A 27222-nucleotide genomic window follows, 5' to 3' on the forward strand; every position below is an offset into this window, starting at 1 on the left:
TTTCAGTTACACTACAGAGAGGCTTATCACAAGAGCAAAGATAAATATACCACAGTTCTGGATACAGTTGACTATGCGAGAACCCAAGGCCTGAAGTCCCTGTACAGCAATGTGAGTTTCTGAAGATTTTCCCAGTTTCCTCAAAATCGCACGTCTTTCCTTGCATTTTAAAAACAACATTATTGTTTATTATTAAAAATGTTTTTTTTAAGCATTTAGTACCAGGGTGGAGAGATAGGGCCTGTATGCCTCATTGTGAATTACACCGGGTTTTTTTCCTTCATTGTTTTTTGTGAGATAAGTCTTAATAAACATAAAATTTATTTCCAGAAAACATACACGGATGTCTGGGACAAGATCAAAGCAACGAGCTATAAACTGCCTTCAGACTCCTTCTCTTTGGCTATTGCTAAAAACCAGAAGAACATCACAAGTGCTGTAAGTAAATCGTAACCAAAAAAGCTCTTAACAAACATAAAAAATTTCCAGGGTTTATAATGTCAGGTAATTGATTCCAGAATGGTTTTATATAGCATTTCTTGGATATTTGTGCTAGCCATCTTCAGAGTGAATGTGAAAGGTTAAACTGAATATTGTCTGCCTACTTATGGCCTTAGTGAGACCCTCACTCTGCTGCTTGAGGTGCCCCACTTACAAAGCCCGGAGATTCTTATATTTCCTTCTTATCAACTTGCTACATGAGACAATGATATCTCTAGTACTTGAACTTTTAAGCTGTAAACTTTTAACTACTTTTAAACCCTATTATTATAGTGCTTTCCTTCCCAACAACATCAGTCAGAATTCCTACTTTTGTATGCTCTAAAATTGTTTGTCTGGAGTGGTTGGTGATTTATTGGCTAAACCTGGGTGTAGATGAGCTATAGGAACTGTATTTGACACAGAATGTTTCTTTATCTACGAAGACAATACCGTTGGTGTGATGGTGATGGGACCAAGTACCGTCGCCAGGATCTCTGGAAATATACAATACAAAATGTGTTACTTGTGCAATGTTTGGTCTTCTTGGGACAAGAAGACTTCGGCTGAGACAAATTTAGATTCTTATTGCAATTTTCCTATCGGCATGCTGAAATCTTTTCTTCATTGCTTGCCTACAAGGAAAAAGGCCAGCAGTGTTAACGATAGCTTTTTGATTCCTTCCAGCTGAAATACCGTGAGGACTATGAGAAGTTCAAGGCCCTGTACACCTTGCCCAAATCTGTGGAAGATGATCCTGCAACAGCAAGATGCCTGAAAGTCGGAAAATTGCCTATTGATGTAAGAATTTAAGAATTTAGTTATGAGGGGGTAATTTATATCCAGTTAGAGGTGCAAACCAATCAATAAAACTTTAACATTAGATAACTTTAGATTTTGTTGGTGAAATACTGCATTTCCTTACAGTCACTAATTTGGTGGACTGTGTGCTTATGTGCCCAATGTTGAAGTCTTGAGCATGTACAGCAGCAGTGTTGAGACAAGGTGCAAAAGATCCATCCATGTGAAAGCTCCTGGCTCTCTTGTCCTGTAGCGTCTGTACAAGGAGAACTATGAGAAGACGAAGGCCAAGGTGCACATTCTGCCAGACATGCTGGAGATCGTTGCTGCTAAAAACACCCAGAAGATGATCAGTGAGATCGACTACCGCAAACGTCTTCACGAATGGATCTGCCTGCCCGATCTGCAGATCCACATGCACGCCCGCAAGGTCAACGAGCAGCTCAGCGATGTGAGTACCACGCTTGGAGAAACCGATGCAACTGTCACTAGCGAGATTCGTCTCACAATCCTAGTCTTTGGGCGGTTCATTAGAAAGTTGCTCTTAACAGCTTTTGGCTGAGTTTCGCCCCCTGCTCTGTCTGTCCTGTCTTCTTCCATACAACACCCTGTCTGCCAGACTGCATTGCGAATAAACGAATTTGCGCATGTTAAATTTACAGATTTGGAGATGCTACTTTTACCTGAACATCACTCGGCAGAATAAAATGAGCTGAAAAGCCTGAACACCTTTCCAAAAAGCCATAGCTCTAAAACACAATTCACACAGTATTATTAAATTCAAGGAATGGGTAAAGGGTATTCCATTGCGACCTGCATCTAACAATGTTCTCTCTTATTCTCCAGATTACATACAAGGACGATCTGAACTGGATGAAGGGCATTGGGTGTAATGTCTGGGATACCCCTGAGATTCTCCGCACCAAGCACTCCTATGAACTCCAGAGCGACGTGAGTGCTCTCCGGCCACCAACATTTTTCCCTCGACTTCTGTCATTCATTTTGTTAAATGAGAAAATCACATTGGCAGGATTTTACCTAAGACCCATAGGAAGATACACATCGTGTGCATTCTTGCTTCTTTCAGCTCAAATATAAGGCCAAGGCTGAAGAACAGAAGAAGAACTTCACTGTGGTGACAGACACTCCTACCTACGTGCAGGCTGTGATCAGTGCCAACCAGCTGAGCGATGTGAGCACCTTGACGTCTTTAGCACTCAAGAGGAAAAAGGACATTCGTTATTCTCTTTGTTCTTCATGATTCCGACTTCCGTTAAGTGCATCGCATTCGTGATCTGTGTGTCTCTCTCGTATCTGTTGATCCGTGACGTCACTTTCTGTGTTTGCAGCTTGTCTACCGCCATGACTACGTGAAGAATGTCAAGGGCACAAACACGGCACCTGCTGTCACTGTGGATCTCGAAAGGGCCAGGGAAGCCAACAAGATCCAGAGCGACGTAGGTTGAAAAGAAACATACCCCCTAGATAAGCGCACTGTCAGAGAGACCGTGCACAGTCACCCTAGATAACTGCTGGCTTAAGTTTCATTGTTCTTTTAGAATTGCCAATGGCAGGATCTGTAACAAGTTCTAAAGACTGATGTGCCGTTCTCTTTCCTACCCTCAGAATTTGTATAAAGAAGCCAACTATCACTTAATGCCCACGGGATACACCCTTCCTCCGGACACCCCAGCGAACCTACAGGCCAAGAAGTGCAGCATCATTAACAGCAATGTAAGATCCCACATTCCAGCTGTGCTTCCCAAAACAGACAAAACGTAATTCAGCTGAGCCGACATGATAGCTTGTTTAGGAATAGCTCCTTAAGGATTGCAGGAGTGCTGAACAAGTTACTGAAGCTGTTACCATGGCTGTTTTTAAGAATACTGGGAGATGCTCGGATCAATTAGCTACCATTCAGTTACATGTAGCTACAATTAGCAAGCCAGACAAGCCAAAAGGCTGCCTCTTGTTTGCAGCCTTTCTTATGTTGTAATCCTTATTTTAGAATTAAAACAATTCCCTCCCCCTCTTATTGTAATAGATTAATGCTCTGGATGTTTATCAGTAGATTTTTCATTTCGTTGTGAGCTATCTGTTGTAATGGTTTTTAGATGATGTGTTTCTTAATCAACAGCATCATTACATGCAGACATAAGGCTAAGACCTACTTTTCTCTGTTTTCACAGCAAAAATACAAGGAGGCCTTTGAGCTGGTGAAAGCGAAAAGCTACACTGTTCCCCATGACAGTGTGAACTTTGTCAATTTGAGGAAAGTGAATGAGTCTATAAATGAGGTAGGGTCCCAGTAAGCTCAGTGCTTTCTCTTATCTAGCATCTGTGGAGAAGACTAACACAACACAACTATTCTTTCAGAAATATCATGGTGAGAAGTTCAGATATTCACACCATGTATTTTTCATTTTACACTTATGTCCTCTTGAAACCTGTTGACTTCATTTTCATGTGATTTTACTTTACAATGATGCTTGCTGTGAGAATGTAGCATGTAAAAAAAAATGGACTGTTCAAAATGTATTCATAGCAGAGCTGGGCGATATACTGTATAACATACAGTATGCCTTTAAGTATAGAGTACCTAAAAAATACAGAAATATTACTACACACAAAGCAAAACAAGTCACTTTATCTTGATTAGACAAGCTCCGTGTTTCTGATTACGACGTTGTGTGTTACAGATGAATGAAAGGGTGCAGTTTCTTAGTGTTTGTGTTTCTTCTGCAGCGCTTGTACCGCCAACTGTATGAACGCACAAAGGACAAGATTCATTCCGTCTACGATACTCCTGAGATCAAGCAGGTTAAAGCCACCCAGGAGGCCATCAGTGATGTACGTCTCAGTTTAGTTTGCTTTACAATTTACTGATCCCTGTTTTAAAGGAGCATCAGACATTAGAGTCTTTTCCCATGTTGGTTCTGTTTGTTGGACTATGGTTCCCACAGTGGATCCTCAGTGTCCTCGATCCTTATTTTTTTCCATAAAACATTTAGAAATTGTCATTATTTAATCCGACAGATTTGTCAATCATGTCAATCATGTATACATAATGTAATAAATGTAACAAACGATAATGTAATAAACAGCATGTTTACTCCATTGTACTTTTTGGACAATCAGTCTGTATGAACCTATGCACATTTTGCACATATTTTATTGTTTTTACAGTGACTATGATCAGCACATTTTGCACACACCTATGTATTTATTTATTTTTATTTATCTTGTTTGTCTTTTGTTTTATAACTATTCTGATGTCTGTTTTGCTTGTCTTGGACTGCTGTAACACATCAATTTCCCTACGGGATTAATAAAGTATTATCTATCTGTCTAATGTAATAATGTATAAATGTGTTTTTATTCTTTCACAGCTCTGCTACAAGGAAAAATACTTTAACATGAGGGGCAACCTTATTTCCATGCCAACGACCCCAGAGCTGATGCACTGCCGCTATGTTAACGATATCACCAGTGATGTAGGTCTATTAAAATGTAAAGTGTGTGTGTGTTTGCCTACAGTTATGTAAATTGAACTGTTTTTGTTCTTCCAGGACTGCATGGAATATGGATTGCAAGTATAGAGATTGCATTAAATATTATATTATAGAGAACATTAAAAATTGTAATTGTTATAATCTGGTCTCACAAGCAAATGTACAAAACTGTTTCTAAATACTTGCTTTTAGTAATAACCAGTCCTTTATTCACTGTATAATGTAATGTTTTCTTTCTGCCAGTCCATACGGGGTGCTTTGTTTCCTATCACCGACGCAGCAACTAAAACCACTCCTGTCCTTTTCCCCAGGTGAGATACAAAGAAGACCTGCAGTGGCTGAGAGGAATGGGATGCTTTCTCTTTGATACCCCAGAAATGGTCCGTGTCCGTAATGTGACAAAACTCCGGGTACGTCTCTTTATAAACACTTCCAAGAGTCAAACTGGAAACAATATAATTTACTTATCACAAAAAAACAGCATTCTCACAACTGCTATTAACTTTTGTATAAAATTGACTGATTCATGAATTATTCAAATTGAATTATTTGTGTTGCAGTCTAACTATGACACTGAGGCTAAGAAGTTGCACGGCAAATTCTCTGTGGTTCTGGACACTCCGGAATACAGGACTGTGACAGAACTCAAATCACACCTGAGCAGCGTAAGTATCTGTTGTCAGTAGAAATGAGAAACAGCCCTGAGAAATGACAAACAGCACCCAAAGTATATTACTTTAGAATGCCTTTGAGAAGGGTTTGTGAAAAAGTTCATTTAAATGGAAGTTCTTAATTAATTTTAAGTGTGGGTGGGTGTCGACTAGGAAGCCAGTTTTACCTCCCTGTTCAAAATCAGAATTGTTAACGACATTAACATTCATTGCATCTCACGTGTCCCTCATCTTCCCCGTCATCTCCCTCGCTCGCTCCGGGTTCTCTCTCCTCCCTGTAGAGCTCCAGTCTACTCATTCTCCGCTCAGGGCTGGACATTAACCAAGCGGGTCAGGCCAAATCTGAGTTCACTCAGTAAACTTTCAGAAAACATCTGATTCTGGGAGGTCATTATTCCTCCTGTAATTAAATGATATATTTCAGGGGAAAGTGTAAATTTAGCTGCAGTAGGAAAAAAAAGTATTTTAAAAAAGATTAAATGAACAGAAAATGAGTGGTGCTATTCATCTTTTTTATTCATAATAATATTGGGTTTAACAGTCATATTATTAGTGAGTATTAGCAGTACATAATACTGACATCTCTGCATCCAATTGTCATGTCTCAGCCTTTCCTCTTTCCTATTTGTGCCTTTCCTCAGCTGGTGTACAGAGCTGCTGGCAATGAACAGAAGACAAAGTACACTCCTATACTGGACAGCGTGGACTTAAACAGAGCTAAACTGGGCCAGCAGATCCAGAGCCAGGTAGACTTCTACAATTAAATTCTACAATTAAAGCAAGCAGAAAGCTGAGGTCTCGTCCATATCTAGCACAACCATACAGTGTATTCTACATTATTGATTTAATTAATGCCCCTGTAAAATATCTGTATATTTGTATTGTTTAAGTGTAGCAGGAAAACAATTAGATGGAAAAGAAAAATTAAAAAAAATCAAATGGACTCAATCAATGTGTACAAAATCTAATCTAAACTAATAATTATCTATTCAGTAGGATCAATATGAATAACAATAATAATATGAATAACTATAAGATAAGGATTAACCTGGCATTACATGGGTCTCACAAAGGTTTTTCAAGATTAGCAACTTTTAATTTGTTTAACATGCAGACAAATATGATGTAGGAACAGGCATCTTAGGAGTATCTTCAAAGCTTTTATCCTAATGGAAGCTGTCTGTGTCTCCTGCAGTACCTGTACACTGAACTGGCTACTAAGGAAAGACCTCATTTCACCCCTGAAGCCCAGACTCCTGCTCTGACTCATGCCCGAGAAATGAAAGTTATCACCAGTGAGGTGAGAGTCCCGCACCTCTTGTGTAAAACTGATTCTTTGGGCTTTGTATTGAAGACAAGAACACATCGACATTTTGTAAAAAAAAAAAAGGATAATTTAATTAATGCAGTGAGAAATATGAGTGCAGTAGAAATCACAGTAGTGTAAGTTCCAGTCAGAATGAAATCATAGCACTGAGAGAGTGACCAAACATTAAACAACTTCATGCATTGAAAGAAGCATTTTCTTACCTCATTAAATTTGCGCTCAACCCCATTTTCTCTTTTCTTTTACAATTTGCTGTGTTTTTCAGAAAAAATACAAGGAACAATATGAGAAGATGAAGATGAAGTACACTCCCATCGCTGATACTCCAACGCTACTTATAGCCAGAAAGGCTTACCTCAATGCCAGTGATGTATGTCTGCCATCTTGCTTGAATGAATCTTCGTTATTGTGGTTTTCACTTAATATTAATCCACTGTTTGCACTTCTTCCCACAGCTGCGCTATAAAGAATCTTTTGAGCAAGCCAAAGGACATTATCGTACTGTGAAAGATGCCTTGGACATTATTTACCATCGCAAGGTCACTGACGACATCAGTGAAGTAAGTACCGTTGAAGTCCTACTGGGTTCCAAAACATAAGACTGACTTGATTTTGAGCTGCAAAATATTATTCCACCATAAGCTCTTTGGCGATTGAGCTCTTGGTCATTCTACACATCCAGGCGTGGTACAGTAGGTGCAGTCAAACTGTTACACATATAATAGTTTAAATAGCAATGCTTTGAAATATGTTCGTCTAATTTTTGGATTCATGTTCTGAAATGTCTGAAGGATTTTTACCCGTCCATTTAGACGAGTTCCAGGAGATCGGTTGTCAGTGAAGTAACAAGTGTTTTTCGATCTTTCTGCAGGTGAAATACAGAGAAAAGTATATCAGCTCTCTGGGATTGTGGAGATCTATTCCTGACCGCCCAGAGCACTTCCACCACAGGATGGTTTCTGAAGCAGTCAGCGATGTACGTGCCACGCAGTGAGAATTATCCACCTCCTGTTGGAGTGCAACAGTTTCACATAATCGGCTTTCCCCTGGTTAAAAAATAGTCTCTAAAATTACATTCATAGCCATTTCATTTCAAGATAACGTCTTGCATTTTGTTTAGCTGTCACTGACTTTGAAAACAGCAATGAAATTTGCACTAAGTGTAAAGTTTCAGAACTGAAAATCGTCAGGCAAGAAGAAACAAGTGAAAGTGACATGGCAGACAGACATTTTAGCAGGTGTGAGCTTTCTGTCTTTGCTTTGTTCTCCTCTTTATCAGGTCAAATACAAAGAGGACTTGTCCTGGCTGAGAGGAATTGGCTGCTATGTGTGGGACACTCCCGATCTGGTCCTGGCTGAGAAGAACAAGGAGCTCTACAGTGTGGTATGTACTGCATGGCAGAAGGAACTCTTGTTGTAGCTCCAACTCCTCTAAGTTAGTGCAGACAAAATGTTGGGGCAGCCCAGTGACTGAAACACTAACAAATCCTCCACGCAGGAGGTCTACACTAGTAAAGGACATTTCTGTGCTAGGTGATAGTTAGTCTTTTGCACTGTGCTTCTCTTGCACTTGTACTTTCCTTTGTTCATCTGCTGAAATGCTGCAGCCGTTTTTAATTCTGAAATAGAATGAATGAGGATTTTAGAATAAATTACAAGTGGTTATGGTACAGTAGTTAAAAAATTAAAGAATGTTTTTTGGGTTGTTTATAATTTACAGAACAAGTATCGAGCTTCATTTGAGAAGAACCGGGCAAACTTCAAATACACAGCTGATACTCCAGTTTACAGAACTGCCAAGTACGCTGCTCAGCTTCTCGATGAGGTATGTGGCATATGTCACCCATTTAATTTCTATTCATACAGTATATAAACTAAGATAGGTTACAGTTGGTTATACAAAGTTATTATTCTCATTAACTGATACAGTTATATTATATTATATTATATTATATTATATTAAAAATGATAAGGACATACTGTGATATAGTTGCAATGTTTTTTTTTTTGTTAATTGAATAAATGTCATTTTTGTTGCCATGTAGAAATGTGTATTTAACCTACATTTCCTTCTCCCTGCTTCTGAAATGGATCCAAAGTGAGGTGAATTTTAATCCCCTCTTGTTTAACTTACTTTCTTAACGAATGAATGAGCTATTTCCCATTATACAGTATAATGATGTCTACTCCTTCAATACTTCCATGGTAGGAAAGTATTAAAAAGTATGATTGTAGTTTGCTGCCAAAAGCTGTGCAGTATGTTTGCCAGATGTTTTTAACCCCATGTGACATTCTGAGCAGAAGCTGTACAGAGCTGAGTATGAGAAGACGAAGGATAAGTACAGCATTGTTGTTGATGATCCTAGAAACCTACTGGCTAAAGAGGTCAACAAGATGAGCCAGGTAAAGTCAAAGGCCAGTGTCTGGTCTAAGTCTTAGCACTGGCTTGGCCCTGGCACTTGCATGAGATCATCTGCAGCCCGTGATGTCAACGTCAGGCTGGTGTGACATCAAACGTCCACGTCTCTCTTCAGCCAGGTGTTGTTCAGTCCTCTGCCATTCAAAATGCCCCTTTCATTTTGAGTGTGCTCGTCTTCACTCTGTGTACTCTGGTGTAGCTTGCCTTATTCAAAAGGTTCATAAAAGGTATGAAAAACTCAGCCCACCATCAAAACACAGTAATTGCCCCAGTAAAGGCACTGTGTGGAAAAAGACAAGCAGGCTGCAAAGGGTACACAGAGACTCCCTTGGGACACCCCTCCAGCGCAGAACAGCTGGACTCCAGGAGGGTGCCCCTGTCTGTTTTTCTTGTCTTGGCGTCTCCTCCATGTTTCTTCATTCCATGCATGCTACACGTGTCTTCATTGACAGAAAAAGTATAAGGCGGTAGCCAAGGGACTCCGGCAGCACGGCTGCAATGAGATCCTCCGACCAGACATCCTGATCGCACTTTACAACACAAACCAGTGGAGCCAGGTAACAGCTCAGAGCTCGAGATGTGTGCCCTCCACCTGCTTCTAGCCCTAACCCTTCCTCGGGATTTAAAACTGACAGTCAATACCACAACCAAGTTTATGTTTCCTCTCTTAAACTCTACCAGTTGCTACCCCTCCTTTCTTCCACAATCCCCTCTTGTCCTTCCTTTCCTGATTAGAAGAATCCCCATTTTTCTGTAGCTTTTCCTGAATGTGCCCGTATGCAAGTTGTAAACACTGCTACACACAAGTAATCACAACCTAGTTTTATTTGTTATGTAATGGAAATGTGTTGTATTTGGATTATAAATGCAGTCCAGAATTTATGAGCCGTGTAAAACTAATGTGCAACCACGAGCTCCATAGCAGCTGCTTGCGATATTCAACTTTAATTATTGCACTAAGGAAAAACATTGTGTAAGAACATTGCAATCCTTAACCTGCACATCAAATGATCACTTGCCTGCAGTGTTTTCATGTCCTGAGTCCGTGTCACTAGTGTGGTACATTTGGATGTTGCTTGACTTGAGTTTGATATGCTTTCTTGATTTTTTTCACTGTGAAATGTATGTTTAGAGCATGCATGAGTGATTTTATGGTAAGTTAAAATTAAATTACTGTTAAAATAAATCATTTTAAACAGTACTTGAGTGAAACCGGAGGATATTGTTTGTGCTTGCACTGTAACTCAACCAATCACTGATTTGAACCAAAGGTCATTCTAATGAAAAATTCTGGGTTTGCTTCAAGGCTGCAGGCAGTTGTGTAAAGGAAAACAGAGTTGTCTCACTAATTTGAGAAGTGGGATCATATTATACAAGTGCCTTTTAAGTCTCTTCTCCAATCAGACTTTTTTTTAGCCTCGAAGTTCACAGAAAACAGTTTGTCACCCACCACTTTCTTTACTGTTTAATTTATAAGTTATATAATATTAATTTCTGTTGTAGGCTGACTGAGAAGTGGATGGGTGGATAAATATACATTTTATATTTATTTTATTAAAGAGTAGTAGTTTCCCAATAGTGAATATGAGGCAAAACACTAACTTTCACTCAGTTAGAATGTACTGGTTAATAGTGCCTCATGTTACTGTTGTCTCATCTCTGTTTTATTGTGTTTTGCCAGTGGAGATACAAGCAGAGTTATGAGAAGGAAAAAGACAAGTACACCACCGTGCTGGACACTCCCGAAAACCGCAAGCACAAATACACCAAAAAGATGATCAGCGATGTGAGTGAGAAGATATACTTTGTTCTGTATTTCTGCAATTACAGAATGGACCGATATGAAACTAGAGAGCAGTCCCAAATAAGACACGAACACTGTTAGAGAGTGTACCATATGTCAGATAGTACCTGTTCAGTGGAAGTTGGGACTGCTGTTGATTTGATCAATTGATAAAGATGGTACTTTTAGACTTGGCGTTGGCATCATAATGCGGTGATAAATGCAAAGTGTACACTGCATGCCTTCTCTTTAAATCGGCTTAGGAAAGTCACTCATCTACTTTTCACTAGGCAGCAGTGTGAATTTGTGGCAAGGAGCTCATACTGTATATTCGTTACTGGATGTTTGTGCGTCAAATCTTGAGAGGAGCAACAGCAGTGTACCCTCAACCAGTGCCCATAATTTGGATTGCTTCTGTAAAATGCAAAGCTGTATGAATGTGTACAAATTTTAGGAAGTTTTGTGTATATATATGCTGAGTGAATTAATAATTTAGAGTTATTACTTCAATTTCGTAGTGCACTTCCTCATGGTAAGTGCCGTATCAACACACTGCAGCGCTTTCTACGTAAAAAAAGATCTTCTGAATTGAACCAGATTGTTTTTCCCCTTTCAGATCGTCTACAAGATGGAATACAACAAGACCAAGGCCAAAGCATACACTCTGGGCCACGACACCCCTCACCTTCAGCACATGAAGAAGGTCAAGGAGAGACTCAGTCAGGTAACAGGACCAGACCCCAGTACAGATGGTTCTTGGGCTGTGCCCATTACAGCTTGTGATGTCAATTTTTATTGAATTGGTTCCATTAGTGCATTTTTTTCTTCAAGTCATTCTGACATTCAAAAATATTCCAGTCCTAATGTTTCTCCTTTCTATTTCACACTCCCACAGTTTGACTTTGTTATTCATCTACTGTACAACTCCTAGCTAGAATAAGAAGAATGAGAACTCTAGAGAGAATGCTCTCTCCTGTGATGAAAACTATCAAGCTGTTGGCATCTTGACAGGCCGTGAGCTGTCTGGTGCCATAGAGGAGAATTAGCATGCATGAGAAACATGGATGTTTACAACCAGTGGAGGCAATTCAGTCCATCTAGCCTGTTTGGTAGGTTAGTAGCTCATTGATCCACCGGGGATCACCTCCACCTCTTTGTTGTTTCTTGAAAGAAACCAGGATGTCGACTTCAGTAACACAGCTGGGTAGCTTCTTCCACACTGCCAGAGCCATCTGGGTGAAGAAGTGCCTTCAGTTCTCAGTTTTACAACTGGGTTGTGTTTCACTGTTTATATTAGGAAAAAAGTTGAGGATTTACCTTTGGAGGATTTTGAACTCTTGGACTAATTCCCCCCATTGTCTTCACTGTTAAAGACTAAAAAGGTTCAGTTATTCATGCCTGTCAGTGCAGGGTTGCATAGATCATTCTTACATCCCTGTAAGCTTAAAGGTGCCCTGAAGGTGCTGGGTGTCAGCTAAAGATACTGTAAAAAGATACGCACCCTTGTGTGACTGTGAAAAGAGACAGAGTGTCTGCTAAATACAATTCAAATCTAAAATGGTGATGCCTGTCACACAGAGCTCCCACTGTCTTTACTGGCTCTCGGCAGCTTCTCAGGAGCTCGATCATGTGCAGCCTTGTAATGACATCCTTTCTTTCCCACCAGCTGAAGTACAAGGAGGAGTATGAAAAGAACAAAGCTCACATCACAATCGCTCCAGACGCCCATGAGATCAGGGCTGCCAAGGAGGCCTACAAGAACATCACCAATGTAAGTCTTTTAGAAAAAAAGTGCAATAAGAAAACATTTCTCCCAGGAGAGATGCTTCACGTGTCATCTTTTTTTCCCCTCAAGCTGGACTATAAGAAGAAATATGAAGCTACCAAAGCCAAGTGGATCTGGACTGTGGACAGACCTGACTTTATTCATGCTGTGAAGACGTCCCAGCAACAGAGTGATGTGAGTATCTGTAGCAGCAGGGATTAAAATACTAATGCACTAGCTTTCAGGTCATGTGCTTAGTAGATTTTCTCATGTGCTTTTTTGTTAAACAGTCCTGAGGTTTGACTGCCAATCTTTAATTTTTCGTACTGTAGTCTTTTAAGGGAATAAGATAATTTCCTTTATTTCCTTCAAGGCATTAAGTGCATTTGAAAACAACAGTGGCAACTTGTAATCTGTAATACAAATAACTACCCTATGTGAAAACAACTACTTGTTTGTATAGCAGTTTTCATTCCGAAGGATCTCAAGTCTCTTAATTTGAACAGACCCACTGAATGTACAATTGCTTCTGTACATACTATACGGTTGTGGAACTATACAGCAGATCAGATGGAGAAGTGACATCTTCACCAATTGAATTAAGGGGGAGATTTAGGTATAACAGGTTATGAAACCCGAAAGAGGAATTTGGCCGCGTGTTCCTGATTACCATGCTGTGGCATTAGTTTATCCATTCTTATCCAGAGAGAAGAGCATCACCTACAGTCTATATGTCTGAAGCCAACCAGGCTCTGCCCTGCTTAGTGTCTGTCCAGATCGGGCTTCATGCTGGTAACGCTGATGTGCACTATCATGCAATGTGTTTGTAATAGAAAAACTCTTTTGAAAAATGCTAAATGTTCATATAAAATATCTTCCGCCGCAGCTGTATTATAAACCCAAATTAGCCAAGTCTTCTAGTGAGAGGGTTTTTTACAGATCACAAAGATGACATTATGTGATTCTTCCCTCACCGCATCCTCCCGTATCCCTCAGGTGGATTACAAGTACGACAGAGAGATGCTGAAGGGCTGCAAACTGTCTGTGACTGAAGACAAATACCTGACTCTCGCGAAGAAGGGCAGTGAAATGGCCAGTGCTGTAAGTACACACACCAGACAAATCCCCAGTCCAGTGCTCTCACTGGTGCTTGGTGTCAGATCGCCTTACTGGACACCAGCTGAAGATTTTGGAACAGCTGAACAATAATACAGTGCATGGCTTTACTGGAAATAGCTGGTAAGAGCAGCATTGAGTTCAATCCAACTTTTGTTTTTTTCAGTCTGTTTTACTACATATAAAACAAGCAAGAGAGTATCGAAGACATAGCATAATGCCAAGACATAAATATTTGGGAAAGGATAAACAGGACATAGGGTATTATCATATTCCTGTATTTCAATATGTAAACTTTAGCTTTTTTTCTAAATTGAGCACATGTGCTTATTCAATGAAATTGTTTGTTGTGTTGTTGAGTGAGGCCTGTGGTGCTGGAGAAATCGTTGTGCTTCTAAACAATATGTGTCATTAAACATCTTTCTTATGCCTCACATTCTTTACAGGTGAAATACAAGGAGAAGTATGAGCAGGCTAAGGGGACATACCAGGTGGTTTCAGACACCCCTCAGATCCTCCATGCCAAGTCAATGGCCTCTCTGGTCTCTGAGGTGGGAAACCTGCTTCATTGTGTGTCTGCTAGCGGGGGTTCAGAGGGGGGGGATTTAATTAATTGTTCTTCAGAAAGGCGTGTATTAAATGGACATCTGTGTCTGCCCCTTTGCATTTTCGAATCCACTGCATTCCAAACCCTTGTTTTTAAGTGTGCTAACTTTATCTCCCTTCCTTGTTCTTTGTTCTTACTGTAAAGTACTTTTCAAAGTGCTATATAAAAAGATTATTATTATTGTTATTATTATGATTATTACTACATGTGTAGAGAAGGGGACAGAGCATGAAATTTGACAATAATTCAAAACCGAATACTTTTGATTGTAAAATCATACTGTGGTGTTCTATCATGTGGGAAGTTTTCACTTCTCATTTTTAAGCACCATTCCTGCCCCCCCCCCCCAAACCTATTTTACCTGTCCTGACGTTCACTAGAAAATAACTCATTTGCGTCTGTGTTTTCCATTTCCAGAACAAATACAAAGAGGCCAGCAAGAAGGAGCTCCCCCAGGGGAGTTTCACTACCCTTCCTGAGACACGAGATACAGTCCACGTCAAGGAAGTCTCAAAGATTCTTAGCAAGGTGAGCTGTAGAGATTTCCCAACAGAATCTTGCACAGAACAATCGCAGTCTTCTTCATGACATTACTCTGATTTAATGCTGTGGAGCTGTAAGCAAAAATACTGTACTTGTGCCTCTTTACTGTATATACTGCGGTTAGCTATTACATCGATGTGTATACTGAAAAGTTTCAGAAGAGCTCTTGCATGTGGTATTTGATATCATCAATCCGATTGCAAATTGCAGGAAATTGAAGGACCTTTGAACACAGATATTCTGCCAGTGAAATGCTTTTAAACCTGGGTGGTCTGTTTTTTCCTAAAATAGGGAAAAAAGAGCGCAAAACACTGTTAATTTCATTTCTCTGCTTTGCCGGTCAGAAAAGACAAGGTTATTTGTGTCCTGGGGGAAATCTGTTTTATATGCCTTTTAGCAGTTAGCAGGCTCTTTGATGTTGTCGGACTGACGCCACCTCTTGCCCTCCGCACAGAAACAATACCAAGAGAAGTTCGAGAAGGAGAAGGGCAAGTCCAACTACGCGCTGATGCTGGCGCCCCCGGATGTGAAGCACGCCATGGATGTTGCCAAGTCCCAGAGCAATGTACGTGCTTGTGTCTTAGCGTCCACACGCTCTCTGCAAACATGTGAACTAAGAACTGAAGATGCTATCAGGGCCTGAATTGAGCCATAGCCTCCACCCACCGGTAATGAGGGATTCCTGCTTCAAAACATGACAGCCTAGCTAGAAGGTCAAGAGCTCGTCCTGTTTACTCTCGCGTTCAGTGGACAGAGAGCATGTGACTCGCCCTCGGGGGTGGACACTCGTCCATCACAGCGATTACCCCTTGACGATGCTCGTCCCCAAGATCCACCCTCACCAGCAGGTACAACAGCAGTGTCGGCCGTGGGGACCCGAGCCCACAACCTGCTGGTGAAAGATTTACTACACTACAGCACCCCTTTGTCCCTTAGCTCGAAGCGAGAGACACTGAGGTCTCAAATTCCCAGCTGGTTGGGGTATGTAATGTCGAGCTAGCTTTTCTAAAAAAGGTGTTGTGGCATGTTAAAGAGAGTTTCAGTTCAATGAAACCAACCGATGTCTGCTCCAAGACAACACAACAGATTTCTATTTGATCTTGGTGTAACAGGTAGAGGCGAGGTAAAATTGTATTTGTCCTAATTTCCTGTTTTCCCACCCTGCTCCTTTGTACTTCTACTGTCATGGGGTTTTTAAATTATCTATTTTTTTCTCTCTTCTTTGCTAACAGATTGCCTACAAGCAGGAGGCCAAGGCTAAGCTGCATTACACATCTGTGGCCGATCGGCCAGACATCAGGAAGGCCACTCAGGCTGCCAAGCTGATCAGTGATGTAATTGCCATTTAAATACCATTGCTTTGACTTTGAATGTTAATCATCTTCAAAAAACAAATATTTCAATGTATAGAGAGGGGCCTTCAAAATATACCCCATGGACAACCCTAGAGATTCTCATTCTTCAGATCCCAGTTACCTCCAGAGCTGTGTTTTTCAGGGGTTGTTCTACTAATGAGCCCTCTTTGGTGTGGAGAGAAATTGATAGCGTAAGACAGAAAGACTTGAAGTTGCACAGCGGTCAGTGCTGCCCACAGCTGCGTCCTGCTGAGAGTGATCTGTGTGTCGTTGACAGATCGGATACAGAGACAAAGCGCGCAAGGAGGCCAGTCGCGGAGGGTCTCTGGTTAACCGTCCCGACATCGAGCTGGCCACAGAGGTGTCCAAGCTCACCAGCCAGGTAAACGAGCTTCATTTGCTTCGTCATTTTGGGGTTAATGCTTTACAGTACATCCACTTCATGTGATCTGTGAACACTCTCATTTCTAGAGTCACAGTGTGGTAGTTTCCTGGTGAAATTCAATGATCTATGAATACCTGACTCTATCTTGGTGATTTATCAATTAATATTCATTTAGATCAGTGAATAACAATGACAAAAGTAGAAGTAAACTCTATCACTCTGAATAAAATGTATTGACATGTTGTTCGCTAGGCATTGTATTGTCTCATATAACATGTATACAGTATAAAGATAATACAGCACTTAAAAACAGTTGATGGCTTACATATATTGCACTTACTGACTTCACTGCTCTTTCATATTAATATCTTGCTTTTTCTAATGCTCAGTAAGTGCGAACTGCCTGTTCTCTGCTGATCCTGTATCGGAGCCCAGCTAACCCAGTGTGCAGGTCCCCTGCTCAGTAACGCTGCTCTTACCCTGCTGTCTCGCTGCGCTTCGTAGGTGGAAAGGGAAGAGCCAGCAAGGCATGGAGCCGCTTCCATTGATACCCCTCAGATGAGACACCTTAAGAAAATGAGTGCCCTGCTTAGTAATGTAAGGGGTCCCTGAACCCGAGGACCTGTGACTGCCGGCTTTTGTCTGTCTCAGTGTGTTCCTGTGTTTTTGCCATTCCTAGATGTTAGCCACACACCTGGCTTCAAATTTTCCTTCCTCAGAGACATGATCAGCCTTTTTTTTTTTACAGACGTCCAGCTGCGATTTTATTCGCCTGCTTTCCTATTTTACCTGGATATCTTTCTGCAATTTCTAACTCGCTCTAGCTTTGTCTGACTTTCTACAGCTGTTTTTTTCTTGCTTGCAAAACGTTTTCTGGGGCATTTTTGTAGTAGCACCCAAACCTTTATTTTCCTAGCTTTCTAGATGCTTTTTGTGTCCAGTTTACAGTGCTACCCCGATAAAACTTGGGGGCTGGGAAGCACCAAGTGGGGGACCTCGATATTTGTGTATCACAGTACAATAAGTACCGCCATTTTTCCCCTAAAATGATTAACCCCGTTCATCATTCATAACACTGTTCACCATTAAAGTTCAGCTATTTCATTTTCATTGTATTGTAATTGAATTAAAACCTAAAATCTAGAAATAAAGACCAGAATCCACATTAACACAGTTAACACAACATGGGCTGTGCAAATTGCATTAGGGGAGAAAAAGGAACCACAGTCTTAGCCATCTCATTCCAAAATGGGTTGTGTTATAACAGGAGTACTTTTTTATATTATTTCCTCTTTTTTCCATAGTAGCAATAGAAACTGAAATGCTGCATACTGTATAATGTTGAAGTACAGATTTGAATATTGAATCTCATAAGAAATACTTTTCAAAACAGTCTCTTGAATGGCAAATATAAACCTGTTTTATACTGCACATGGAGTGGATCAGGTGTTGCACCCTCTCGTCTTCTTTGTTTATTTGGACTGTGCAAATCCCTAAAAGCAAACAAATCTGATATTCCTTTCAAAGCTCCAAAGGGACAGGGACAATGGTTTCTGCTGGGCCAGAAACCATCAGTGGAAAAACAACATTTAGTTATATATAAACATTGGATAATTGCACAGGAGGGCAAAAGATTTAAGGACTGGAAATTATGTCCCTTCATAGTAGCAGGCACTGTAATTAAAAAAGAACACATTAAAAATGAACAGATTAAATATTGGTATGTTTTGCACATTCCTAATAAGATAATGTTGTGCTCGAAAGATTTTCATGTTCAATTGTGTGGAATTCTTACATGATGAAGAAGAAACATCTTCAGCTGTGGACAAGCCTCCTGAAGTGAAGTTTTTTGTACTGTTTGTTTTGCTACGTCATGGACTCCTGTCCCCGACATGGTGTCATGATGATTCATATACTGTACATCAGGGCTGTGTTTAAGGTTTAGATGGTATTCTTCTCTAGATTATTAATATTTATTTTATAGTTAAATGGAAATGCATTAATGGCTCTATTTGAAATATTTCCTAAAATTATAAGACATCAAATGATGTAATAAAATGATGCAAAGATATTACTGGAACATTGCCCTGATGTACATAAAGAATGATTTTTTCCCCAGATCGTGTGTGATTTGTTTAATTGTATGCCCTGTCTTTGAGGAAATTGTATTTCTCCAGAGCACAATTTAGAGAAATACAGATCTCTTCTTTGGAAGTGATTACATTTGAACTTTTAAATAAAACAGGCAGTTAAATCACTCCCAAGAGTAAAGATGTAATTCCCATGTTTGCTGTGCCTGTTTTTCTTCCACTGGCTCATAAGCAGAAATTAGTTGAAAGCCTTTATTTCGCAAACTAGTTTTGAAAACAACCCAACTTTTTTTTTTTTTTTTTACTATTAGGTGAAATACAAGGAGAAATTTGATAAGGAATTGAAGGGAAAGAGACCCCAGTTTGACCTAAAGGAAAGCAAGATTTACCAGACTCTGAAGGATGCTAATAATCTTGCTAGTGAGGCAAGTATTACGCTGCTGAACATAATAAAACATTAACACTGAAACGAAAAGGGCAGTTTGGCACAGGACACACTGTACTGTGAAGCCTCTGCTGTATTACTAGCTCACACCTGAAGGGGGATCAACAGCAGAAACATAGCATTTCTTCTGTTCTTACTTTTCCCCACTCAAACATCATGTATTATGAGGTTCTTACTAAAAGGGAGCTTCTTGAATAATATCAAATGCCCAATACAATCTTTATTACTGTCTGTATGTGTTATCAGTTACCAATGACAGGCATTGTACGGTATATCATTCATAAAGAACTAACAAATGTCTTACAGGTACAGTATCTCCTATTCTGAAATGTTATATTAAGTAGTTTGGCGGTGAAAGAGCAAACTTGATAACATGTTTTTCCATATTAAGATTTGTCTTTACGCTCTGGCTGTAAGCATTATTTGAGTCAGGAAGTTGTCATCGTGGTGCATATCCATATTGAACCTCGTTTCTGGTTTCATCAAATACCTCTGATGTTTTTCGAAAAGCAAATATCCTGAAAACAGCCAGACGGGCAGAACCTGAGCCCTGTTGTGAGAACGAGCTGTAAGCTACTTGTGTGTACTTCAATGGGTGCTGTCTGCCTGCCCCCAGGTGAAATACAAGGGAGATCTGAAGAAGATCCACAAGCCTGTCACGGACATGTCGGAGTCTCTGTCCATGCAGCACAACCTGAGCACCAGCAAGCTGTCCAGTGATGTAAGACTTTAACTAATCAACACCTCCCCTCTCCCAGCATCCTTTTCAACCCGCCCACTCCAAATAACAGCTCCGGTTATGTTTCACACTGTACTCTCTATAGCCTTAATGCTTGCAGGGCATCATATGGTAGTGACCTTCACCATTCTCCCCGTCCGCTTGCAGCAGTTTTTAACCTCTCTCCCCTCATTGTGTTTTACCGGTGGCGGCTTCCCTGCCACCTGCTCCCGCTCTCTAACTCTTTTTTTTTTGCTCTTTTTTTTTCTCCTTTGCCTCCTGAAAGACTAACGAATGAACCCCCTTCTTTTTGACTCTGTCAATCCCACAGCCCTTTTTCTTTCTGATGTGCTCTCCTTCTTTCTCTTCTTCTTTTTTTGCATTTTCTTTTGTTGTTGTTTTTGGTGAACATTGCTTTGTTGTTGCTTACCCTTGTGTCTCTGTGGGTTTTTTTTTCTTGAAATATCATATTCTATTTTTTTTGTTGGACCAAATTGACAGAGCCCAGGAATTCTGTAAACTCAATCATTACTTCATTTCTGAATTTTGAAATACGGTTACTCTGGGCTGGATTAAATCAAAACTTTAAACTGGCCTCCCAATCTCACAGGATAGTGGTGCAGTAGTTCAAGCTGGCATTTTGTTTACGCCACACCCTGAGTCTTCCTGCTTATGGAAACCTCGGTTGTGCTTTTATTTCACATTGTAATCATGCTGTGATTACAGGTGAAGTACCGGGTTTGTAGGCCATGACTGACAGGTAGTTTGAATTTATAATTTAATTTGTGCTATAAGAGAACTCTTGGAGTTCAAACTTAAAGCCCGTCTTCAACTTTTCTAGACTACAGGTCCTGTAGAGCAGCTTTCTTTTTGTTCTCCTTGGTTTATAGGATTTCAGCTTTATAAGCCGATGGGCTCATTACAGAAGTCCTTATTTTTCTTGTTTTTTTTTTGGCAAAACTCTTTTTCATGATTGTCTTCATTGCTTTTTGAACGGGTAAGAGAGAGCTCAGAACAGCTGATTTTGAGCTATTTTACTGAGCTGCTTTTTGGGAATTCCCCCCTCAGTACCAGTACAAGAAGAAATTTGAGGCGAGTAAGGGTCACTACCACATGGTTCCTGATACACCTGAACAAATTCATCATAAGGAAGCTTCAGAACTGCAAAGTCAAGTAAGTATATCTGGACGTCAAGCTGTTCAGAGGGTGCGTCCACCTGACATCATGAAGTTTCATTGTCGGTGAAAATCCTCACTTCAGTTTTCTCAACAGCTGACATTCTCCCAACATCATCTTCGATTCCTAATAACAGTTTACAGAATAAATGCTAAACTGACTTACCTCATATTCAGACACAATTGTAAAAATCTGACATAGTTTCATTTTTGAATTAGATATTGTTTCTTTTTACAGTCAAATCTAGAGTTTACTAACAGAATTATATCTAGAACTGTAAGCATGTGTTTTTAATGGTGTAATTTCTGCTTTCTGGTTAAGTTTACTTCAAAAAGCATAAAAATAAACTTTCCAAGGCGGCGCCATGACTAATTTTAAGTGGTTTTGAGGAAAACAGTAAAAAACTAAAAACATGAGAAAATGTCTGAAGTTCCAAGACATAGGTGCTTAGTTTCTGTACCGATTTTTTATCAATATTTAAGCCTTAGAAATATGAATAGAAATTAGCCCTGTGTCTAACATGCTATCATAGTCAATGTTATTATTGTTAATTATATTTTATGGGCAAATAACATTTACAGTATACTGTAGATTACACTGTGTCGATTAGTGAGCCTCTGATCTGAGTAGATAGTGCAGTATGAGTAGGTGGCAGAGAGAAATATATTATCCAAAAGGATCAAGAACAGCGGTTCAGGCCGCGTGCTCTTTTAACTCGTCTACCTTCCCTCTGAGAGCCAGAATTAGCATTGCATTGGTCCAAGCCAGGCCTGCGCCGCGCACTTCGCCGAGAGCCACGTCTCCAGACCTTCCCCACTGCCCGCTCTGGAAGGAGACTGAAGCTGCTCGTGGAGAGTCGGGAGAGGAAACTCTAAACCACCCTGTGCTGTGATTGCAGGTGAAGTACAAGGAGAAGTATGAGAGGGAACGAGGCAAGCCCATGCTGGACTTCGAAACCCCCACCTATGTGACGGCGAAGGAAGCTCAGCACATGCAGAGTGAGGTAAGCAGAGCCTGGGTCTTTGGGTAAGGAAATGAAGCTGCTGCCCGTCACAGCCGCCTCTTAAATGACACTGTTCTTTTTTTCTGCTGGGGATTCAGACGGGTATAAGATGTGTGCAGATCCCACTTGACTTGTTGCCTTGTTACGGGAGGTCACACAGAGTGTGCTGAATTAATAACCATTCTGATATCCCTGACTGTTCTTTAGAGGGTTTTGTTGTGCTGCTCTGGGGACATCAGGTAAGCCTTCCATTGTCACAATGCTGTGAGATAAACCCTCATGAAGAACTTATTTTATTAGACAAGGGTTCTCCTTATTTGGAATATCCGCCATACTTTTTTTTACTTTGTACTTTATTTTATAGTGTACTTGTGGTCTTGTTTTCCTGCAAATGTCTGTGTGTTAACTTGTTTTGTTTTCTCTCACTGTAGAAAACATCTGCACTGTGCCAGATGTTTTGTAAATGTGATGTTGGCTGGACCACGTTTTCTGGAAATCGAGTGGTGACACTTTTGTAATGCTGTTTAGTACATTGAAAACTGGCAGAGCCTGAGCAACTTGGGCAATACTAGCATTTCACAACATTGACAGTGCAGCAGGAAACATTTATGACACAGGGTTGTTTTCTGATAACTACTGTACCACTCTTGCTGGTTTATTTCCAAGTGTCTTCAAATGCTTGCAATGCCAAGTATAAGCATTGATCCTCCCCCTCCAAAGAAATAGGTAGTCTGTCTTTGAAGCGCTAAAGGTTGTAATGCACACTCCACGATTTCAGTTGTATTTTTCCTGTTCTTTTTTTGCTACTGATAGAAACTCTATAAGAAGGACTTTGAAGAGTCCATTAAAGGCAGGAATCTGTCAGGCTTGGAAGTCACACCAGCATTAATACATGTCAGACATGCAACCAAAATAGCAAGTGAGGTAACAGAGACGACACTTTGTATTTGTTTCCCTCATAATTTGACTAAGATCATACCTCCATAACGGCACTAATGAAGAGTTTTGCCTTTCATTAACTGTAGTCTATCACTCAAGCATGCAAAGTTTTATGATAGTTTTATAAAAACCACACAAACATTTCATAGAATTTTAATTCCTGTGTTTTTAGAACTGTTACAGTATGTTGGGTGTGCCTGTAAAAATGTTAACTGGTCATCTTTTAAATGTGTCTTAATTGTCAAGCCATCCACTGATTAACTCCAGTTTTAAATACTAAAGGAATGAATCTGTGAATGTCTTAAATCCATCATTAACTTGCCTAAAAACTTCATTGCTTCTGTAACCTCATGTAGTTTTATCTTTCTGTCAGTCTGTGTTTCTATCTATGCTCCTATCCATGCATTATTCTGTCCATCTGTCTGTCTGTATTATGGTATGTATTGTTTATTCCATGTTCTTGGCTTCTATTGAATAAAAGCCAGCTGTACTGTATGACATACTGTATCAAATGAAAAGTGTCTGGTACCAAATATTTCAGCATTTTGTCTTTTTTAAAGCAGAAAAAGGCTAAGTGATAAAATATTTATTTTCTTATCAGACCAAAGGACAAATTCAAAGCCCTTTTCTTCACCCTGATTGGTATTCTCATATTCAGCTTTTTATGTGGCATTCAGGCTCATCAAAGTACATTGGGTGTTTCCCGTAATGAATGGGCTTTTTCAAGAGGCCTATAGTGATGTGCAGTGGGTTTTGCTGTTGAAGAGGGCTTTGCGAATTTGCGCTTCGTGGATGTGCAGAGATGTCTGTGCGTGCTGTTGTGTTGTATTTCTGCAGTCTCTCTGTTCTTCTCCGTCCTGTAGAAAGAGTACAGGAGGGATCTAGAGGAGGGGGTGAAGGGTAAAGGGCTAACAGTGCTGGAGGAAACTCCGGATCTGTTGAGAGCAAAGAATGCTACTCATATCCTGAATGAGGTAGGACTCTAGGTGGAGCTGCTGCCTTCGTCTTCTTCAAATCAATCTCCTTCAGCTTCTAAACGAGACTAATTCTCCGGGCACCCCTTCAGTGTCTATCTCTTTTAAGCAAACTAATACCAGTGAGCATGAATCCACCTTCGTTTTCTGCTCCTATTAACATGGGAAAGGTCTCTAAGGTCTGCTAAACGTGTTTTTGTCTTCCAGTTCTGTATGGACATCTACCAGACTTGTGCTCTTCTCCTTTTCCTTCACCTACAGCATCTTAATTCTGTGCTCCTGTACTGCACATGTCCTAACCCTTCTAATGATTTCAAGGAGTCCTCCTAATCTTGAGCTTAACAGTAGCAGATGATGTGACTCGTTCACTTTGTTTTGCATCTTCGGGCCTAAATAAAGGTTTCATCAGATTGAGAGATAATTAAAAAAAAACAGTTTTATGCTTCGTGAAAGTTTTTAATAACAGGACAAAGCTGCTGTAATTTGCTAAGAAGGATATATCCATGTCTTACTTTCGATGAGGTGCTAATATAAGGTCACATTCAAGAATGGTTCCATACTAGAGGACATTCCTGCTCTAGATGGATAATGTGAAAGATGGTTGTAGAGGAAAGCATGAGATTCATTTCTTTTTGCATAGTCTAGGTTTTAGAATAAATTATTTAAGATATTGCACATAATCATAGGAAAACTAATATCTTCTGAGGTCGAGATATGTTGATTCTTATTGGGTGTTTTGTTAAGTTAATACAATCTTTCTTCTGGCTTTGCACAGAGAGAATACAAGAAGTCCCTGGAGCAGGAGATCAAAGGAAAGGGAATGCTGGCTTTAGCTACAGACACCCCTGACTTCATGAGAGCAAAGAACGCCACCGAGATTCTGAGTCAGGTCAGTCCCTCTGGCCTGCGATGTCAAAACCAATCCATGCTTCTTCAGTGACTACAGTTCAGCTTTTTACAGTATATCAAAATAACGGATCTGTGGAAGCAAAAAAACGTGTCGAGAACGAACAGATTTTGAATCGTGTTGGTGATCTTCTGCCCCACCTCTTGAAACTGCGTGTTTCTTACAGTCAAAGTACAAGCACACAGCAGAGCAGGACCGAGCCAGTTACACCACTGTTATCGACACCCCTGAGATAATCCACGCTCAGCAGGTCAAGAACATTGTGAGCCAGGTAAGAGTGGAACTGGGATCCCAGTGCAAGGGCTGTGTCCAGGCACACCGATAAACTCCCAAACAGTGGGAGTACCTTTGAAAAAATGGTAGGTGCAATTCAAAATCACAGTATAATAACATCTTTCACAGCATGCCTTAAATCAAGTATATTAGCAAAAACAAAAAGAAAAACAAGTGTGGGACTGAGATTTCTGATATGTGTATTTGAATTTGAAGAATGGAGTTCTATAGTTTTTTAAAAAATAGAACAAGGATTAGCGAGAGATTGAAAGGAAATCCCTGTTATAAACTCCCTCTTTGTAGTTTTTTTATATTAAATGAAATTCTTACTGAATCCAGTGTCTTAAGGGATTTAATTTTATGGAATTTTAATTACAGTTGTCACACACTGTAGCTCCAGCAGTAGTAGTGTGGAGTAGAGGTAGGGATTCTGGATTTATACTAGGGTGGTTGTGGGTTTAAATCCCAGCTTGCTTAAGATACTTCAGTTGAGTGTTTCCAGTAGTAACTTACCCATACAAAGGGGTGCGGATAAAAATTGTTTAGTACTATTAAAATAGTCGTAGTAGTTTTGTTTTTTTTTTGTTTTTTTTTAAATATGCATTTTCTTGCAACAGAAAAAGTACAAAGAGGAGGCAGAGAAGACCATGTCTCACTATGTACCGGTCATAGACACTCCAGAAATGCAGAGAGTCCGTGAGAACCAGAGAAACTTCAGCACTGTAAGTGACTGCTGTGTGAGGCACATTGCTGTTGGCTGGTATTGCTTGAGATTATGTACTGTAGTTGTTCCGCTGGCTGTTAAAATGACCTTGTCCCTTGCTGAGCCTTTTCAAAGTATTATGTATAATACTTTATTTGAAACAGTTGTGCTCTGTCGCTCACCAACCTGTTTATTGTGTCTTTGTCTGGCATTGGTAATATAAGAAATCCAAGGATACAGGAAGAAATAAAAGGCTGTATAAGAAGTAATGTCTGCGCATTATTATTAATTTATATTCACGATTATTCTTTAATCCAAGGATTTTTTTTCCCTTTTCTGAGTTTTTTTTTTAACTTTGTATTTTTACTCTTTTCCTTATAGCAACAGTACCAGATTGACCTAAAAAACAGTAAAGGAAAAGTGTCTGTGGTAAAAGACACTCCGGAAATGCTGCGCGTTAAAGAAAATCAAAAGAATTTCAGCTCGGTACTGCTCACTTATTAAGCATCTTCTTTTCATTCACTTCTTGTTTGCTAACCTTTTTTGAAACCCTTGAAACCATTTTTTTGGTTTTTCTATTTTGTAGAAACATGCTAACTCATATTTCATTTTGCAATTTAACAGTTGCTGCTTTTTAGTCATAAAAAGATTAGTCACGTGAAAGACCGCTCTTTGGCATCTGTACCTGAAAAAATAATGCAGGTTAGAGCTTAAAATAGGACAGTTAACCTTCTAAACCACTAAACACTATTTTTTCACTATTTATATCTTTTTTGTTGGGTGATAGCTGTGTATAAAAAAGCTGATTTTGTAGAAACCATTTCATATTAAAATTGTCTGTCTTACGTGTGCATCATGTTTATGTTTTGCATTATGTAAGTTTGTTTTTGTGTGATATACATTTTGTGGTTTGCCTGTGAGTTACTAATTTAAATATTGTCTATGAGATTTCAGCAGTTTACTTCCTAGACTCTAAAATATTTTTATTTTGAAACTTTTTTTCCCAAATGCCACCAAAGTTACCTCCTTACAGGGAAGATGTTTGTATTATGGACCTTTAAATCAGAGAGGAAGCGATTAAATCTGACAGATTTTAATGGAAGTTCTTAACTGAAGAACTACTTTTCTCAGTTACTTCACACGTTGTAGTTTAAATGTGGATCATGCTCCACGTTACAAAAACACCCCACAAAGAAATATAATTCTATATATTCAATTGAATAGAAGAAT

The 27222-nt window shown here is 39.8% G+C and overlaps 1 protein-coding gene across 21 annotated transcripts in view; it reads left to right on the forward strand.

The window, feature by feature from the left end:
- neb (nebulin) overlaps positions 1-27222 on the forward strand; it is an 89273-nt gene that overhangs the window by 55407 nt on the left and 6644 nt on the right. For 10 of the 21 annotated variants that reach the window (XM_069196481.1, XM_069196484.1, XM_069196487.1 and 7 more), the window contains 42 exons: positions 7-111; positions 331-438; positions 1168-1281; positions 1535-1732; positions 2128-2232; positions 2369-2473; positions 2631-2738; positions 2908-3015; positions 3471-3578; positions 4027-4131; positions 4671-4775; positions 5105-5203; positions 5354-5458; positions 6106-6210; positions 6660-6764; positions 7057-7161; positions 7247-7351; positions 7663-7767; positions 8071-8175; positions 8512-8616; positions 9663-9767; positions 10892-10996; positions 11610-11717; positions 12660-12764; positions 12849-12953; positions 13755-13859; positions 14321-14425; positions 14899-15009; positions 15479-15589; positions 16257-16358; positions 16657-16761; positions 17269-17361; positions 19166-19279; positions 19916-20020; positions 21086-21190; positions 22092-22196; positions 23010-23120; positions 23999-24109; positions 24885-24998; positions 25183-25287; positions 25907-26011; positions 26374-26478. In XM_069196481.1, coding sequence (XP_069052582.1) covers positions 7-111; positions 331-438; positions 1168-1281; positions 1535-1732; positions 2128-2232; positions 2369-2473; positions 2631-2738; positions 2908-3015; positions 3471-3578; positions 4027-4131; positions 4671-4775; positions 5105-5203; positions 5354-5458; positions 6106-6210; positions 6660-6764; positions 7057-7161; positions 7247-7351; positions 7663-7767; positions 8071-8175; positions 8512-8616; positions 9663-9767; positions 10892-10996; positions 11610-11717; positions 12660-12764; positions 12849-12953; positions 13755-13859; positions 14321-14425; positions 14899-15009; positions 15479-15589; positions 16257-16358; positions 16657-16761; positions 17269-17361; positions 19166-19279; positions 19916-20020; positions 21086-21190; positions 22092-22196; positions 23010-23120; positions 23999-24109; positions 24885-24998; positions 25183-25287; positions 25907-26011; positions 26374-26478 — 4548 coding nt within the window. Of the gene's footprint in view, positions 1-6; positions 112-330; positions 439-1167; positions 1282-1534; positions 1733-2127; positions 2233-2368; positions 2474-2630; positions 2739-2907; positions 3016-3470; positions 3579-4026; positions 4132-4670; positions 4776-5104; positions 5204-5353; positions 5459-6105; positions 6211-6659; positions 6765-7056; positions 7162-7246; positions 7352-7662; positions 7768-8070; positions 8176-8511; positions 8617-9092; positions 9195-9662; positions 9768-10891; positions 10997-11609; positions 11718-12659; positions 12765-12848; positions 12954-13754; positions 13860-14320; positions 14426-14898; positions 15010-15478; positions 15590-16256; positions 16359-16656; positions 16762-17268; positions 17362-19165; positions 19280-19915; positions 20021-21085; positions 21191-22091; positions 22197-23009; positions 23121-23998; positions 24110-24884; positions 24999-25182; positions 25288-25906; positions 26012-26373; positions 26479-27222 lie in introns of all 21 variants that reach the window. The other 11 variants (XM_069196494.1, XM_069196495.1, XM_069196489.1 and 8 more) reach the window with 8 other exon arrangements.

The sequence above is a fragment of the Lepisosteus oculatus genome, chromosome 12 (assembly GCF_040954835.1).
Source record: "Lepisosteus oculatus isolate fLepOcu1 chromosome 12, fLepOcu1.hap2, whole genome shotgun sequence".
In the NCBI taxonomy this organism is placed as follows: Eukaryota; Metazoa; Chordata; class Actinopteri; order Semionotiformes; family Lepisosteidae; genus Lepisosteus; species Lepisosteus oculatus.